Source organism: Gossypium hirsutum, chromosome A10 (genome assembly GCF_007990345.1).
Source record: "Gossypium hirsutum isolate 1008001.06 chromosome A10, Gossypium_hirsutum_v2.1, whole genome shotgun sequence".
NCBI classification, from domain to species: domain Eukaryota; kingdom Viridiplantae; phylum Streptophyta; class Magnoliopsida; order Malvales; family Malvaceae; genus Gossypium; species Gossypium hirsutum.
In genome coordinates this window covers 20,364,154-20,382,825 of record NC_053433.1, presented here as the reverse complement: position 1 = coordinate 20,382,825, position 18,672 = coordinate 20,364,154, and the positions used below count along the sequence as shown (strand labels likewise).

At 30.7% G+C, this 18,672-nt stretch overlaps 2 protein-coding genes across 2 annotated transcripts; both read left to right on the top strand.

Moving 5' to 3' along the window:
- The first annotated feature begins 7,620 nt into the window (after nt 1–7,620).
- LOC107897595 (40S ribosomal protein S9-2) lies at nt 7,621–10,138 on the top strand. Its single transcript, XM_016823089.2, has 3 exons — nt 7,621–7,815; nt 8,558–8,939; nt 9,796–10,138. Exons 1-3 carry the CDS (start codon nt 7,788–7,790, stop codon nt 9,977–9,979), a joined length of 594 nt encoding a protein of 197 aa, XP_016678578.1. The 5' UTR covers nt 7,621–7,787; the 3' UTR covers nt 9,980–10,138.
- Nucleotides 10,139–11,573: 1,435 nt separating this feature from the next.
- On the top strand, nt 11,574–12,443 carry LOC107895780 (vacuolar iron transporter homolog 1). Its single transcript, XM_016821007.2, has one exon. The coding sequence runs from the start codon at nt 11,574–11,576 to the stop codon at nt 12,441–12,443; it is 870 nt and encodes a 289-aa protein (XP_016676496.1).
- Nucleotides 12,444–18,672: the final 6,229 nt, after the last annotated feature.

The following is an 18,672-nucleotide window of genomic DNA, read 5'->3' as shown; positions in this document are numbered from 1 at the left end:
CATGTAATATTTCCAAAGGCATAACAATTTTCCTCTATCTATTTAGAATATAATCTAACCCTACATACTTAACAAACTTGTAACGACTCGATTTTCAATGGAGTCGTAAAATTCAGTTTTGGACTGAATTAGTTAAATTGAGTTAGTATATAATTATAATAAAATTAATAATTATAGGTCAAGTACGAAATGGAGAGGTAAAATAATTAGGTGTTATTGAATTAAAACAATTAATAAAAATAACATAGAAACTAAATTGATTGGTGATTAGAATGAAAGGAAATTAACTTTTAAATTGACAAGTGCCTTAAATGACAATTAAACTAAGGTTATATTAGCAATAAAACCATTTTGATAAAGTTATGTTAATGCTTTAGTAAATCACTTGTCATCATTTTCCCACTAACTTATAATAAGGTTAATTAATAGCTAGGTTAATGGATATTAACTTGATTGTTTTTCTTATCTAAGCTAATTACTTGCTATATTATACAAATCTGGCATTTGATTAAAATGAAAAAGGAAAAACTAACTTCTTTATAGGTTAGACTAACACTTGGTCATATTAATAAAATACCAAAATGATTTCTTTCTCGAAATTTATGATTCACAATATCAAAGAGATATAAATTATCACGTAAACATGTATTTTTGTAATATTATACGTTACATTAGTTATAATTTAACAAAATTATTAAAAAAATATAATAACTCACATTACAATAATTAATGTCACTATTTTTTTTTGCATGTTATGTCGAAAATAATTTAAAAATATAAAATTTCCAAAAATTATTAAAAATAAAAATTTTAAAAAATAGAAAAACATTTGAAGTACATAAATTGGTCTTCTATTTTGTTCTTTTTCACTCTTCGTTTTTAACTCCGTTTAAAAATGATGAGATTGTTTTTATTTTTGTACTTTATATGTAATTATTTGACTGTAATGTGACTGTACACATTACCATATGCATATTCCACATTATTTAATTAAAAATAAAATACATTAAAAAGAAAAAGTAAACCAGAATCTTCAACTACAAAACATTAAAAACAAAAAAAAAAAGGGGTGAGACTAAAATCAGTCTGTTGGAAAAACAAAGCCAAATTTTTAAAAATAAGGAAAAAAAATTATAAAATTAAAATATATGAAAAAAGAAGAAGAAGAGAATTTTATTCATTAAACTTGCACGAATCTTACCAAATTAAAAATTTAAACTTAAACGAACAAGCCAGTGTTGCTTTGTTTTTCGAAAGGGAGCCCAATATTACGGACAATGAAGTGTCTGCCTGACCTTTATATATGGTTCAAATATGTCTGTATTTATCATAAATTTAGAAATTTTTTTATTTTTTAGATTTGATTATTAATAATATTAAAATTATTTTATGAGTGACTTCATGAGCACAAATGACAATTTTTTGTGAGCAAAATTAAGAGCCATAAAAGACAATATCAAAGACTTGTTTGAAAATTTTATCAAATTTACTTCCCAAACTTTTTCAGGAAGAATTGATTGTCTTCCAACAAAAATACGCTGTTCCTTGAAGTATTCCTACCCTATAACCTTCATGAGACACGATAGAGTTGAGGAGAAAATCCCCACATTTTTTTCTGAAAGAAAAAATTCAATCAATCTGGTTCAACTAAATTACATGTGGAATTGTTGAAAACATTGGAAGATAAAGTCAAGCCGATAAATATATCTCTATTTTTCAGGCAATCTAATCTATTACCTATAAATGAACTCTAGCATTTTGATTGAATGACTTCTTACCTCCTCAATGACAATTTTACCACGTATTCATTTGCATAATTAGTTACATCCTATAATTTTACTTTTAACATATATAATTAAATTTAGAAATTATGCACGGAAACAAAGGGTAGTTATGCAAATTTACTAAACAAGGAAAAGCAAGGGTACGTAAGCGTTAAAGCCATAGTGCCACTTGACACATTTAAGATGGGTTACAGTCAATATCTGATTTTGATCTATTATGATATCGCAAAGTTTAATGCTTTTCTTTGTTAATGTCAACCTTGTTGGCTGCTTTTCTATAAACCCTTTTATTGGGAAAAAGAATATTCTTAAGTGTATCCATTAAAAAACAACGAATTTGGTGCTTCTCAAGGTACGAAATGGTCTTATATGACTAACCTCCACACCCAATCAGCCATGAGTGTTAAGGTTGAGCTAAAGAGACTAATTGGGCGACCTTCACTCTCTTTGTATAAATATCTCTCCCATTTCTTTATTTTCATACCAAGTTAAATCTCCCCCACTTAAACCTTAAAATCATCTACAAATGTTAGGATGCCTAGAAAAACATGAAATTTAAGAAGCCAAATCCAGTAATAATTCCCCGCTTATAAGATGCATGTTTATATAATGTTACTCCAATCGACAAGTTTTTGTTACTCTTAGAGTTGATCTCTGCTCTGGTAGGATGATGGAGGCTCAAGACTCCTACTTTTCTTCTTCCAACTCACAATTGTATGGTTACTTTAGAAAACGTAACGGGCCTTCTACTTGAAAAAGGGCTGGTCATAAGATTTAGTACATTCAAGTTGGTGTCCATTTCTATTTTACAATAGTTGGTAAGTTTGTTCAACTGCGATTAGGGTGTGCAAAATTCGGGTAAAATCAAAAAAATTCGGCCGGTTAACCGAATTAATTCAGTTAGGAGTCGGTTAATAATTTTTTGAATTTTCGGTTAACGGTTAATTCGGTTCGAAACCGGTTGGTTAACCGAATTTTTCGGTTTAACCAAAAAAATTAATAAATAAAATTATAATATATAAATAGCCCACTATTCACTTAAACCCAATCCAACATAAACCCAAATACCCAATCTAATATATATTAACCTAAGTACCCAATTACCCAACGCAATTATAAAAATTACAAATAATTTAATAAATAAAAATAAAAATCTAAAACTAAAAATAAAAATAAAAATAAAAATAAAAAACATATAATTTTATACAAATAATTCGGTTAATTTGGGTAATTCGGGTAATTCGATTAATTCGGTTAATTTTATACTTATTTTAAAAAAAATTTAAAAACATATAATTTTCGGTTAACCGACCAAATTAACCCAAAAAAATTCGGTTCGAATGATTTTTTTGAAAAAATTTCGGATCTGTTAACGGTTAAAAATTTTGAAGGGTCGGTTAATTCGGTTAATGTTATTTCGGGTCGGTTAACCGATTGAACACCCCTAACTGCAACAAAATGAAAATCTAAAAAGCAAATTCAATGAATTCAAATTTCGTATTAGACCTAGGCACTTAAAACACTGAATGGAGATCCTATCATTGATTTGCTATTGAGATGAGAGGAACAGAAGTCTCAAGGTCCCTTATCTTGGATGGTACAAAATATGCCTTAGAAAGAAAGGATAAGGGGTTTTATCAAGTCCATTGATAAAATAGCTTAACGTTCAATTTTGACTAGTTGGGAACCACCAACAACTAATGTAGCTAGTGTGAATACTCTTAAGCTTGAAATAACTTGCATCAGTGATGAAGAAAAACTAGCAAATGCAAACTCCAAAAACCTTAATGTAATTGTTTTTGGAGTTGACCCTCAAAAGTTCAAGCGTATTTCTAAGTGTACTACTATCAAAGAAGCTTGAACTAAATTTCCCATAAAGGGGCCAAAACTATAAAGCAACAGTCTAAAATTCAGAAGCTAACTACAAGGTTTGAGACCCTAAGGATGCAAGACAATAAATCCTTGTCTAAGTTCTAAGCCAAGCAGTGTGACTATAACAACCTGATTTTTAGTGGTATAAGAAAAGACGGTTTTGGAATCTCATTTCTGTAAATTGAGTTGGTAAATATTAAATATGAATATTTACGGAGTTGATATAAAAGAATATTGATGTTTGGTCCATCAATTTTGTCACTTAAATAATTTATTAAGGCTCGTGACTAAATTGTAAAAGTTCAATCGCTATAAAGTTTTAATTGGTTAAAGGTTTGGGGACTTAAATAACAATTCACCAAAGCGGTCAAGATAGTTAATAAACCATTATTAAGTAAAAGTTAATGGAAACTTATGGCAATCTTCACTAAATAAAATTAAAGGTGGATTATGGTAATTAACTATGATTTATTAAGTTAGTTAACTACTAATTAAACTATAAATATCAAGTTAAGTGGAAAGAAAGATAATAATATCATCTTCCTCCTCTTTTGTCGTCTTTATAGAAAGAAAAAGGTCGAAGAAAGTTTTCAAACCATTGTCTATTTGACCATAAAATTAGGCAATGAATCAAGTCATTTTCTTGTAATTTTTATAGATTTGAGGACATAAGAGTTTGATTTAGCTGGCCATGTACCAATTTATAAAACTGTTAAAGTTTTTGAAAGTTGTCATTATTGATCAAGTCATTCAAATAGTAATCAAGTCATTCATCACAAAGACAAACGACCCGTAACCTCATTTACTTTTCATCAACTATGTAATACCAATTAGAGGATATCATTTACCCATGTCTTGGGCTATGAATTCTACTATTGTGAATGATGCTACATACTGCAGAAGTCGTATACCTTACACACCAACGTTCAGTTCCTTATCTATTTAAACTCAAGCTTTTACTTACATCAAAATATACGAGTCACATATACATAGTCCGTTATCCACTCAGGATTTAGGTATGCCACCCTATGAATTTCACAAGTGAATAAATCCATAAATGAATTCAGGATCTATTCTTCTTGGGTCATGTCTGATGTACTGTCAGTCCGGTCAGTCACATCTGTCTTTATCTTCTAGGAGTCATCCGCTTTGATGCTCAAGACAAATCATCTTCCCAATTGGACTTGATAGACGATATATCAGTCTTTCAATCGGTTTGCTCATTTTCGATTAGACTAATAACATATTTAGGTTTGCCTATTGATATAAATTGTCTTTCCATATTACGATTTGACCACGTAATATTGCTTAATATTAGTTTAAATATTAAACAACCAGTGAGCTAATATTTGTTTTTATTTTGCTTTGCATGCAAAAACCATATGGGGACAATTTATATAAAGTGTACTAATGTAATCCATGAATTTGTTTTATTAACTAATCTGTTCGAAAAAAATATAAGTTTACAAACGAATATAGTACACTCAGGGCACCATATCCAACATCATGTCCACCGTTCTTGGAGTTGCTGCACCTCTTAACCATGGGAAGTATTTGGATCTACCATTTTTAATTGGTCGAAAAAAAAGCATGTTTTTGCTTTTATTAAGGAATGCTTGATTAAGCATATTTTGAGTTGGAATAATAGGTTGGTTTCTGAAGCAAGAAAGGAGGTCGTGATTAAAATAGTAGCTCAAGTTGTTTCAGTGTATAACATGAGTGTTTTTTTGCTTCCCCACAATTCTTGTGATGACTTGCTAAAAATGATGAATTCGTTTTGGCGTGGATTTGGTAATGGGCAGAGGAAAGTCCATAGGGTGTCTTAGGATAAGCTTTATGTTTCAAAGAAATTTGGTAGGATGGGATTCTGTAATCTGTATTATTTTCATCTAGCTACTTGTTAAGTAAGGATGGAGATTCTTTACTTTGCTTAAGTCTCTTTCGTACAGGATTTTCAAATTTAAAAATTTCCCAATTGTTGGGTTTCTTGATTCAATGGAGGGTGCATCTCCCTCTTTTAATTGGAAGAGTATTCATAAGGCTAAAGTGGTGATTCTTGAAGGCATTAGATGGTGGATTGGAAACATAAATATTTTTAGTGTCTTTCATGATCCTTGGGTTAATGGTGATGTTAACTTTCTTGTCGACACTGCTCCCCTTAATGGATGTGATTACATGCATGTTTGTGATTTGTTTCTCCTTACTAGAGGATTGTGGGATAAGGATATGGTGGAAGGACTATTTATACTGTATGATGTTGAGTGGATTTTGCGTATGCCTTTGAGTTGGTTCTCAATGAATGATGCTTTTATATGGCAATTTTAATGGCCATTACTTTGTTAAGTCGAATTATCGAGTGGCTTTCTGTTTGTTCACCAACATTATAGATTTTTATGTCAATGATCCTTGGCCATCCCTTTGGAATGAGGTTTTGCCACCAGAGATTAAAGAATTTTATGAAAATTATTGTGTGGTTTTGTTCCTTGATTAGTAAGCTTTTGAATCATGGGGTGAATATTGATCCTCTTTGTCCAATCTGTCACCAAGCTCATGAGGATTTGGATAACACTTTTATACATTGTGCTTCCGCAGTTGCTATGTGGCAGGAACTTGGTTTTATACCAATGTTATGTCGATTGATAAGCTTGTTCATAGGACTTCGGTTGATCAATAAGATGACATGAGGAGGTGAGTTCTGGGGATGTTATGGGGTATTGGCATAGTAGGAATACGGTGGTTTGGAAACAAAAGGTTATGATAGAGGGCCAACTTGTACAACATGTAGATGAATTTATGCAATGTTGGTTAGAAGCGAGGTTGGTTCACAACTTTCGAACTATCATGCACATGTCGATAGAGGCAAGGAAGGTTTGTTGGCAGAGGTTGAATAGAGGAAAGCTTAAATGTAATATTGATGGAGCCATTTTTGTTGATAGTAGATGTGTGGGATGGAAATAGTTGTGCAAAATGGTTCAGGTTACTTTGTGCGATGTATTTTCATTTTCATGAAGAGCACTCTTGATCACTTTTAGTCAGAAATTATTGCGATGCGGGATGTCCTTTTCTAGCTCAAGTCTTTGTATTTAGATAACATTGTAATGGAGACTAATAGTCAAAGACTTTGCTTTTCTTCTTGGTGAAGTAGATGCCTCAAATTCAGGTTTGTTACTAATGGATTGTGTCTTTATTGCCTTAGATTTTAGTCTTATTTGTAATGCTGGATTTATAGGGACGCTAATAAGGCTGCTCATGTCTTGGCAACGAGAGCTTTATTGAGAGCGAATTACACCAATTGTATTGACTATCCTTTTGATATTGCTAATATTGTTAATGCTAAAAAATCGTCTAGTTTAAATGATAAAATAAGGAGCTAGGATTAAGTGTATTGGACAAGCTTAATAACTTGGGTTTAGGTGCTCCCTTTGTTTTATCTTTGTTTTGAGTTTTCCACATTGGTTTATTAATGGATACGATTTTTTTTTCTAAAAAAGAGTATTTTTATTGTAATATGATATTTTAATTACAATCGACATTTGTTATTGTCACTTCTCAGTACAAATTATAATAAATTATGAATTAATTATATTGCTATTTAAAATAATTGATTAGATAAACTTAAGTTGAAGTAATACATTATAATTTATATTCATTATGAAATAGTAAACTTTCAGCCTTAGAATATATCTAAAATATTTAAAATAGTTATTTCATCATATATTAAAAATTTATTTTAATTAATTACTTAAAGATATTAGAATGCAATTATTAATTGCAATTTGATTTATTTTATTTTATAGTATTAAATTCGGATTCTAAATTTGTTAGACTCACAACTTTTTCAGATTTGAACTTATTCGAGTTTCGTCCATTTTAATATTTGAATTCTGTATTCTATAATTTTAATTAATGTCGTTCAACGGTTGAACACAAAAGGCCCAAAATAGAAGACATTGAATCCTATTCACCAAAAGAGCCCGTTAAAAGCCCTAAAAAGGATGGGGAAATTTTAGGGTTTTGGGTTTCCGTAATATAAAAGATCACGCTTCGCCTCATCTTTCTTTTTAACTTCGGCTTCTTCCTTTTGCACCCACCCTGTTTCTATCTCGGCTCTGACGAGAAGCCGGCGCCGACATGGTTCACGTCAGTTTCTACCGCAACTGTAAGCTAATTCCATTGTCTTTTCCCGACTCCACTTTCATTATTTTTTGCTTTCTTTTCTTCGTATTCTGTAGTTTCAACTGAGTTTGTATTATACTATGAAAGTGAATGTTTTACCCAATTTTATTCCGTTTTTCGATTTTTTTTTTGGTTCTGAGAAATGGACTTTTGTATTTAGCTGGTATAATACTATAGTTCTCGCTTTTTTATTTAATAAGCGGGGTTTTTTTGTGTTTGATGTAGTTTAGGTTGTTAGAAATGATCTTTACCTTGGATTTCGCTTTATTCTTATTTCTTAGCCGATTTGATCTATTTGTTACCTGTTGATGTATTCTATTAGATTACTATTTGGTAATTAAGGAGAAGATTATATTATAATTGATATAAAGCAGTTAGAAAGATTCCATATTTGAGGTTTCAAGCAGCTTGAATCTTACTGGTCTCCAGTGGGGATTTAACGTTTGTATGGTTTCCGACTTTGTAGATTATATGACCTAAAAAACAGCATAATTGGTTGATTGGTGTTCGGTACTCTCGGATCCTATTTGATAAATATACTTGTTTAGGTTAATGGTTTTGGTGCTTTTCTTGATATGATTAAAAAAAGAAGATATCGTTATGATTGTTTTGTGCTCATTTGCGGTTATATGATTGTTCCCTGACTTACTAATTAGTTGAATCACATTATTGTTGTTGTTCTTGTTGATGAGGATGATGGTGATGAAATTGATGTGTGGTTGTAGATGGGAAGACCTTTAAGAAGCCTAGGCGTCCTTATGAAAAGGAACGATTGGATGCAGAGTTGAGACTTGTAGGAGAGTATGGACTCCGATGTAAGAGGGAGTTGTGGAGGGTTCAGTATGCTTTGAGCCGTATCCGTAATGCTGCTAGGGATCTTCTCACTCTTGATGAGAAGAACCCTCGGCGTATTTTTGAAGGTGAAGCACTTCTTCGTAGGATGAATAGGTATGGACTTTTGGATGAGAGCCAAAACAAGCTTGATTACGTCTTGGCTTTGACTGTTGAGAACTTTCTTGAGCGTCGTTTGCAAACACTAGTATTCAAGACTGGGATGGCCAAGTCGATTCACCATGCTCGTGTGTTGATTAGGCAAAGGCACATTAGGTAATCATTACTCTTCTTGCTATAAAGCAGCCTGGAGTTTATTTTACTGTGTTTACATATTGATGGTTAGGTTGTTTCTAGAAACTGCACCAGTCATCTTTTGTTGCACGTGATGTGCCTGTTAACTATAAATAGTTCATCTTTTTATTCCATTGATGCACGTTTTCATGTTTGCCAACTGTCTTTTGATTATGTGTTCTTAAATCATTAACTGTTTGGTGCTAAGGATGTATGTTTAGGATTTTTCACATCTTATGAGTATCCTTTATTTTTTCAAGCCTATGTTATTTAGACTGGGGTGTTAGTTTTGAATATGGGCATGAACTTGATGTGGATACTTTTATTTACCCATGTCTAAAATGTGTTGGAATAAAGTGTTAGAGCAACATAAGCTCAAGTGCCACAGTGGTTTAGTGAAGCTGCATGTTTACAGTATTATGAGTGTTTTGCAACTAGTTTTCTAACAAATCCTTTGGCTGATTGCTGATATTCCTATGTGGCTTTTGTTTTGCATGTTGTGATTTGTTGCTTGGTACTTTGCATATTTCTATACACAATTTCTTGTTTGAGCAGTTTCATAGATGTAGGCTAATTGAGTACTAGATAATTTATGGATACTCTTAATGTTGCATCCTGATATAGAGTTGCCAATATAAGACATGACACGTTGCTTGACAGAAATAACTAAAACACAAAAGAAATGACACGAATGACTTAAAATCTATATAATAGAATTATTAAATTATTGAAATTTGTAGAAAGATAAAATAGTTGTGATGTAACAAAATGTATGAACATAATATCCATACATGAATTGCTTGGTCTATCTTGATGTTTGTTGTTATTTTCTTGATAGGGTTGGTAGGCAAGTGGTCAACATCCCATCTTTCATGGTGAGGGTTGACTCTCAAAAACATATTGACTTCTCTCTCACAAGTCCCTTCGGAGGTGGCCGCCCTGGAAGAGTGAAGAGAAAGAACCAGAGAGCAGCTGCCAAGAAGGCTGCTGGGGGAGATGGCGATGATGAGGAAGATGAGTAAACGTTAAGGCCATTACCCTGCAACTAGGAACCCTTGAAAGCATATGTTTGAAACTTTGCCATCACCTCCATTGTTAGACATGGTTTGAGTTTTGTTTCCAGATCTCTACTGTAGCGGATATTGGTATATGTCTTGCATTTAGTAATCTGTGTTTTTTTATCCCTGATTTAAAGCTATTTAAGTAATTATGCTGTTTAAGGATTGAAGTATTTTAATGGATGACGTATTCTATTAAACCTAAAACCTTATTTAAGGGCCAAACTGTGCTTTTCTATAATCTGTTGATTAGATGCCAATTGAAAGGAAAAAAGTCAATGAAAAATACAAAAGACACGTAAGTGGGTGAAAATGGTTCAAAATTAAACATTTATAGAATAGAAGAAAAATATGAAGTGTGAAGATCTCGATGTTTAAAACCTAGAAACTTGTTATTTTGAAAGTAACTTTACATTCATGGTCATTTCAGTAAAAAAAAACAAAAAACAAAAAACAAACCTGAATCTCATAATAAATAGTCAACTCATGCTAGGAGAAAACATGCTTGCTTCAGGTTTCCACCAACTAAAAAAAGCAAAGTAAAACTCGAGCCATAGGACGAATCTAACTAATCAAGACTAAAGCTGCTAAGAAGCAACCTACCTTGAATCGTTGAGTCCATTTTTAGACAATATTGTAATATTTTTGTTAAAAAAAAAAAAAACTTTCCAAATCCTATCAATTTCAAAATTGAATATATTGGTTTGTCTCATAAAAATAAAATAATTTAGTCATTGTAAATTTCGAAAGTGAGCAATTAAAAATAATTGTACATAATTTTAATTGGTATAATAATAAATTTAACTTTTAAAATTTACACATTCTATCAAATTGATAATGATTTAACAAATTTAGCTTCTAACATATATGTAAATGTGTAAATGTTAAAGATAAATTTATATAATTTTTTAATATCTAAATCACTTTGACAAAACATGTAAACATTAAGAGCTAAATTTGTTGTTATACTAATTAAAATTATATACAATTGACTAAAGACATTAATGTCATGATTAATTGTCCTTAATTATCAATTTCGAAATTAAGGAGTGGAGAAATCTTTTCACCAATATTTAAAAAAAACAATCTAATAAATAAAAACCATTTTAAAATATTTGAAAATAAAAAAATTATTTATAATTATTTTTAAAATTCTCCAAACCTGTAACCCTTTAGGAGAGTTAAAATGCTTCTGAGATGGCAATTAATTAAGTCCAGTTTAGACAAGCCAAGCATCTCAAGGCAGATAGGAACGAGAAGGAAACAAACAATTACTAGTTAAGCTTGAAGGACGGGTTGGACAAGACAAATCTATAGACCCCAACGTCCCACTTCACTTCTTCCCTGTTTGTAATCTTCCACGGCACCACCTATGGATCTCTAGATCCTATGAAACCCCTATTTTGTAGGAACGTAATTCGCATCTCTCAGTTTCTAATATATTCTACTTATATTATATATATCCACGTGCTCTGAGGGTGTCTTAACATTGCGAGCCACACTCCATCCAGATTCCTGTACGCTATTCACTGCTATTTATCCCCGAATAACTCTTCCCATGGCTTCCCCACACACAACTGAACCATGTCCTGAGCAAAGTATTTCTGTAGCCAATGAAACCTATCAAGGGACGGAACTTGTGCAACGAGGTCAGTGGATTCGAGCAGCCATTCTAGGAGCTAACGATGGGTTGCTTTCGACCACATCCCTAATGCTTGGTATAGGTGCAGCAAATGATGATAAATGGTCCATGATCCTCTCTGGAGTAGCTGGAGCCATTGCAGGTGCCTGTAGCATGGCTGTTGGCGAGTTTGTTTCCGTTTCAACCCAAAGAGATATTGAGCAGGCTTCAAAAACTGATACAGGCATGCAAAATGATGGTGTCAATAAACTAGATATGACTTGCTGTGCTACTACGGCTAAAGCAAGCAGGTTAAGAGAGACAAACTTAGATGGACCATGCAGCCGTGAACCGATAGAAAAAATGTTCTCTCCTGTTATAATTCTAGAGCCAAATTTGCCCCAGGGTCTGTCTCCCCGTAGATCTCCTATAATGAAAGTGATGACCGATGATTTAAAAACTAAAGCACTAGTAACATTGGTGCAAGATGATGATCATGACAAGGAAAACGCACTGCCCAATCCGTGTAAGGCGGCTTCAGCTTCGGCTTTGTCATTTCTATGCGGGGCAGTTGTTCCTGTGGCATCTGCTGCTTTTATTGAACAACATGTTATCCGGATTGTGGTGATTGCAGTGGTTTCATCTATAGCTCTTGCGGTCTTCGGTTGCTTTGGAGCTTGTCTTGGGGGCTCCCCAGTTAGGATATCAGCAGCCAGAGTTCTTTTTGGAGGGTGGGTTGCCATGGCCATTACTTACGGTTTACTTAAGCCCTTCGATAGATACCACCATGGCAGCGACACTGACTAGGGTTTTAAATATTATCTAGTTAATAAGAAATACTGATATGTCAATATATATACAAGATGATTGGGGAATGTGATTATCATTTAATAATGTAATATAGAAAATTATATAATTTAAGGTTTTTTAAATAAAAATTAAAGTAGTGCAAAGCAAATGTATATTTGTAAAAGTTAAATGCCTGGAATTTGATTTAAGGTAGAATACATTGTTTCTATCAAATTATAAAAATTTAATGAGAGACAATGCATTAATACTTTAATCATTTTAATCATAAAGAGCTTAAATCCATGGTTTCTGAATGATTCATTTTCTTCAAAATGCTTTATGCTTTTTTTATTAGAATAAAAACAATTAAAAAATAGCACGCCATTTATAGTTGCTTCCAAGGTGGACCTCAATCAGGTACAATCTTATTTTCCTTTGTATTTTAAGCTGGAATTTCCCTAAATTTAGTGGTGAAGATTTTAAGGTGGTTGGTGAAGTTCTATGAAACTACTTTTTAAGTTATATAAATGAATTTAAGATTAATTTATATTGGGAGAATTAGGGTTGAGTAAAGAAATTGGAAAAATTGATAAATCGATTTAAATTGATATATTCGATTAGGGTTTTATATTGTTCGGTTCAATTTTGGATTGATGTTATCATTCAAATCGCATAATTTAGTTCGTGTTTGATTTTTTTTCATATGAAACTCGTTTTATCCAATCAAACTAAATAAAAAAAAATCTATGTTTAAACAAATAGTCCTAGTAGAATAATAAATTGAAGATTTCAATGTCTATATGAACTAATTAATTTAATCCTATTATTATTATTATTGTTATTATTATTATTAAAAACTAGATATCATCTAAAAGTGTAGTTTTAATAAGTGGATCATTTCTTAAATATAATAATTTTAATTATAAACATAATTTTAATTTTAAGAAAATTGTTTATTAAATTTTATAATATTTTATTTATAAAAGAAATAATTTTTCACAATTATATATATTTGATAGTTATGAATTTAGTAAATTATATGGTATATTGTGGTCACTAAATTATAACACACACACAAAAAAAATAGTGTAACAGTCTGTTTTTTAATGGTGTTGAAAATGGTAATTTCAAGGTCACAAGTCTGACGAATGAGTTTGTAAATATTATTATTTAATATTTACGAGTCAAGTATAGAATTACGTTGAAATTTGATGTTATGATTTTTGTTAATTGAACAAATAAATAGGTCAAGTGGTATATATGTCCCTAAAGTCTAGTGGTTTTAGAAAATGAGATATCGGGACCTTGTTTCTATAAACCGAACCCGTAAATATTTTATTTAATATTTTTAGAGTATTATTAGGGTCATATTAAAATTTTAGTTAAAAAATTTTAACGTTTAAATAGTTAATTAAGAGAAAAGGATTAAATCATAATAGTTGAAAAAGTCAATCGCTATTAGTTTAAATGTGTTAATTTATCAAATAAACATGATTGGATGGACTTGTTAGATAATTAAACTCATTTTAATGTTGTTGGACGGTTAGTGGATGGACTAGTTAAAAATAATAATAAAATAGGTATTTAATAATAATATTATAAATAAAATATGTTAAAATAAGTAAAACAAAAGTCATCTTCATGTTTTTTTTCTTCCACCATGAAGCTTAAAGGATTCGGCAAACCATCGAAGGGGTATATTTTTTAGTCCATTTTTAATAATTTTTATATTTTTGAGATCGTTGGAGTTTAATTTAAGTAATCTAGGAACTAAATTATAAAATTTTTAAATGTTTAGAATTGTACCATGGATGAATTTGTGATGTTCTTGAATTTTTATGATAGATTATTAAGCTTGATAGTTAAATAGGACTACTTTATAAAGTGATTTTAGTTAATTTTAAAGTTTAAGGACTAAGTTGTTAAAATAGTAAAGTTGCGTGAAATTCTTGTGAAAAGGTGATAATTATGGGTTGTATAGGAATAATGGGAAATTCAGTTAGCTTGAATTGGGATTAAATGTGGTTAATTTGCAAATTTCGAATTTAGGACTAAATTGTATAAAAGGTAAAATGCTGGGATAATTGTGTAAAATGATGATGGAAGGACTTAATTATGTTAAACTACTTATCTAAGTGCTGGAATGGTTTAATTGAATAAAAAATATTGTTATTTAGATCAAGAAACAAGCCAATAGAAATTAAATCAAGGAAAAGCTAAAGTATCGGACTAGTCGTCGGCTTTGTTTTTGCACCTATTTAGTTGAGGTAAGTTCGTATTTTAATTAAATTAATTTATTTGATTTGTAGAAGTAAATTGATATCTTTATATAAGTATTTATGTATTGATGATTAAGATTGTTTTGATTTGAGCAAAGAAAAGGTTCGTTATTGAAATACATCATGGTATTATACTCGAAAAAGGAAAAGACCACAGCTGAAAGACACCATGACATTACATTTGGTATTTCCGAATCTATGAAAATGTTGAAAAGAAATTTATCCAAAAAGGATAACAAATGAAAAGGTTGAAAAATATAGCAATGAAAAGGTTGAAAAGGATAGCAATGAAAAGGTTGGTATCTCATCCTTCAACCATTCGCTATTCAGGAATCATGTTTCAAGTGAGATATGTATTATAAGTATGAATATGAGATGAATGTTTTGATTAGTATAGTTTGATAATGAATATTAATGCCTTGGTTAATTATATGTTTCATATGTCTATAAATATGTTATCTAGTTATGTTTATGGTGTGTTTATAGAATTAAATGGTTATATGAGTATTATCTCAAGTATCTGATGATATTCTATTTGGTCCAATAGGTAATAAAGACTTAAAAGAGTAAACTTAATTATATGAATTGTTATGTGATCATGAAAGTTGAAATGGAAGATGTTGATATAATGCTTTGATTTGGATATTTTATGCAAATTGGTATAATGATGAATGAAAGGTATATTTGATATGTTACTATCATGTGTTTTATGAAATTATGAGATTATATGTCTTTGTTATTGAGCTCACTAACTTGTGGAACTTGTGATATGTATAGGATTTCATAAATTCATGAGAATGATAATAAGATTATGCATCAAATTCATAGAAATTGAGTTTAAAAGGTAAGTTTACGTTTAAGATTATACGCGCTTATTAAGCACTAGTTTCTTATGTTGTTGTTTTCTTTGTCTTTCATATCATCGGAAAGCTTGATCGATTGGAATTTTTTTTGGAGTACATTCACACTATCCGTCCATCATTTTGGTAGACTTTAGTTATTATGTTGATGGTTATAAATGACATGTAATAGGTGTTTTATGTTATTTGGCCAATGTGATGTGATTTGAGAGTTCTTGTTCATATGTTTTGATTTTGACTTGTTAAGGTATATGTAAATATGTGATTTAGTCATTTGTGAGTGTCTTTTTAAGTAAATGACTTATGGTAGAACTAGGATGTGAAAGAAATTGTCAAATTGAGATATATGTTTAATGTTAGTTTTTTAGCATTGAGTTTGAATTGTTTTAGATGTTTATTGTGGTACCAATGAGGGTACATTGGATGGGCATTTAGATTAAATGATATGTATATGTTTTTGGCATGTATAGAGTTTAAATGTAATCTTGGTTCCTTTGATGTTTTGAGTTTGTGATAAGCTGATTATGGTCAAGTGCTTAGTTGGTGTTGTGTTGTAAACAATGAAGTAAATAGGTGAAGTTACACTTGTGCATGTTCTATCTTATATTAGGCAAGTCATGGTTTTTGGTATGTTTGATCTAAGTTTATTGAATGAACTTGTAATGTTAAATGAGATTCTGTTTAATTTGTGATTGTGGTGTCTTTTGATAGCATATGGGTTAGACATAAGATGGATGAATATTTGACATGTTTTTGGTGTTTTGAATGTGCTTTTAATCATGTGAAATAGGCTAGGTATGGTGTGTCTTAGTGGGCAAGAATGTAGACTTGATTTGGCTTGTTTTAGGGGCAATTTATGCAACACATGGTCTGGGACACGAGCTGTCACACCGTCGTGTGACACACATGGTCACCCCACACGACCGTGTGTTTCAAGTCAATGTGGAATACAGTCAACGACACAGCCATGTGACCCAACATCAAATGTACACACGGGCTGACACACGATCATGTAACCCTATTTTGAACACCACACGGGCTGGGACACGATCATGTGTCCATACTTTGAATGTCTACACGGTCTGGGCTATGTCAGATAGTTGTGTGACCCCTGTTTCTAAAATTTTTCAATTTTCCTAAAAATCTATATTTTGTTTCAAAATGATCCCTAAATGTCCTAAATCTATTTTTAAGGTCCGATTTAAGGCTCGTAAGTGCAACTATTCAATAAATGAAATGTCTATTTGAATGTTAGTATTTAATTTGAATATTTGTTTGTTTGAAGTTAAATGTTCCGAATTGTACTGTAGTACTCCAAAACTTTAACCCGGCGATAGAGATGGTTTAGGGAGTTACAATTAGATATACGAATGATTATGTGTTAGCTTTCCTTTTAATAACTTTGAATGATTTATCAATTTAATAGCTTAAATTAAAATGATTTGTTAAATGGTCTTATTGATGATTATGATATTAACTTAATTATTTAATTCACTTTATAAATGTATAAATGAATCTAAAACAGTACTATGATTGTTGTGAAAAAAAATTTATAATATTAGATTTTTTCCCCAAAACATGGTAATATATATATTACAAAGCTCAAATTTGGTAAAAACCACTAAATTGAACCACAATTATCGATTTTGGATATTTTGGTTTTTATTAAATATGGTTTTGGTTTCGGCTTTGGTTTCAATGTTGAAAAATATGGACATCCCATATATAATAAGAGTAATTATATGTTATTATTTACAATCATAAAAGGCTAGCTCAAATTAAAAATGATCTAATTTTATTAAGGTTTATTGAGCTTTAGTTATTGAATAAAGTATGGGACACTCTACTAACTAATTTCTAATTAATGATGGGCTGATTAGAAATTAGGATTAATGTGCAAAAGTTATATATTAAAGTTATGGTCCCCAAATTATACATAACATAAATTTTCTAATATCTCATCTTTACAAAAGAGAGAGTCACCTTGTCTAGATTAATTATGTGCTAATTTGGAAGATCAAAACTATAAGATCGAAGATTCCAATAAATCAATGGATTCATGTACGCTTTTGCATTTAGTTTTGTTCTTGATGATTTTACATGGCAGATCCTGGTTTGTTAAGTTTTTTTTTTATATCAGATCTTGTTTTATGATTTTAACAAGTGGCATCCGAACCCCTTCATGTTAAATAATTGAGAACGAATTGATTCTCTATTGTTTTGGGTTGATTCATTTTTCAAAATTTATGAATTTGATATTTTAATTATTTATAAAATTTCGTAAATTTTGATTCTCTATATCAAAAGTTTTAGGGTTTTCGATTTTAATTTCTTAATTTTGGTATTTTTCGATTTTTAATGTAAATAAACCCATTGTTGTTTAAAGTGGGTTACGGTTAATTTTTGCTTTGAAATAAAATAGTGGTTCAATATTTTGGTTGAATGCTTTTGGTATATCTTTATATGAGAAGACAGACTTATTTAGCTTTGGTAATATATTTTGTGCGATTAAGAAAGAAAAATATGGCAAGTTTTGGATGGGTTTCATTAATGAAATCAATATCGATGATGGGTATGGCTTTAAAGGGGTGGCTTTCATGCGTCTGTTAATTATTGATTCTACCACCGCATGTCCTTTTTTATTGATTGTGCTCATGGTTTTGAATTTGGTTACTTTACAATTTGCTTTAATCGACATTACTCTGGTTGCCTTAAACTGGATAGTTTATCAATGACAAGTTGAGTATATTAAAGATTCAAGTTACGTTTCTAATCAATTGTAGAAATTATTAAATGTTTGTGACACAGGACTGTTATAAAACTCCCTTTTCTTATTCAAGGCTTAATTGGTAAGTGAGTATTTCCTAACAATCATGCTATTCATATTTTGGGAATTTAAGTCTTTGGTTTCTTTGTTCCATTGATTTTTTATTTTCAATTCTGAATCTGATTCCCCTTTAGAGCATGCTCTATTGATGTTTGTTATTAGCATATTTCATGTTTTTTTTCTTTTTTTTTAAAATTTTGATGTTAAATGCTTTAGTGTAAATTTAAACGAATTGTGTTTTTTAAACATCAATCATAGCATCATAATAATGGAATTGTCTA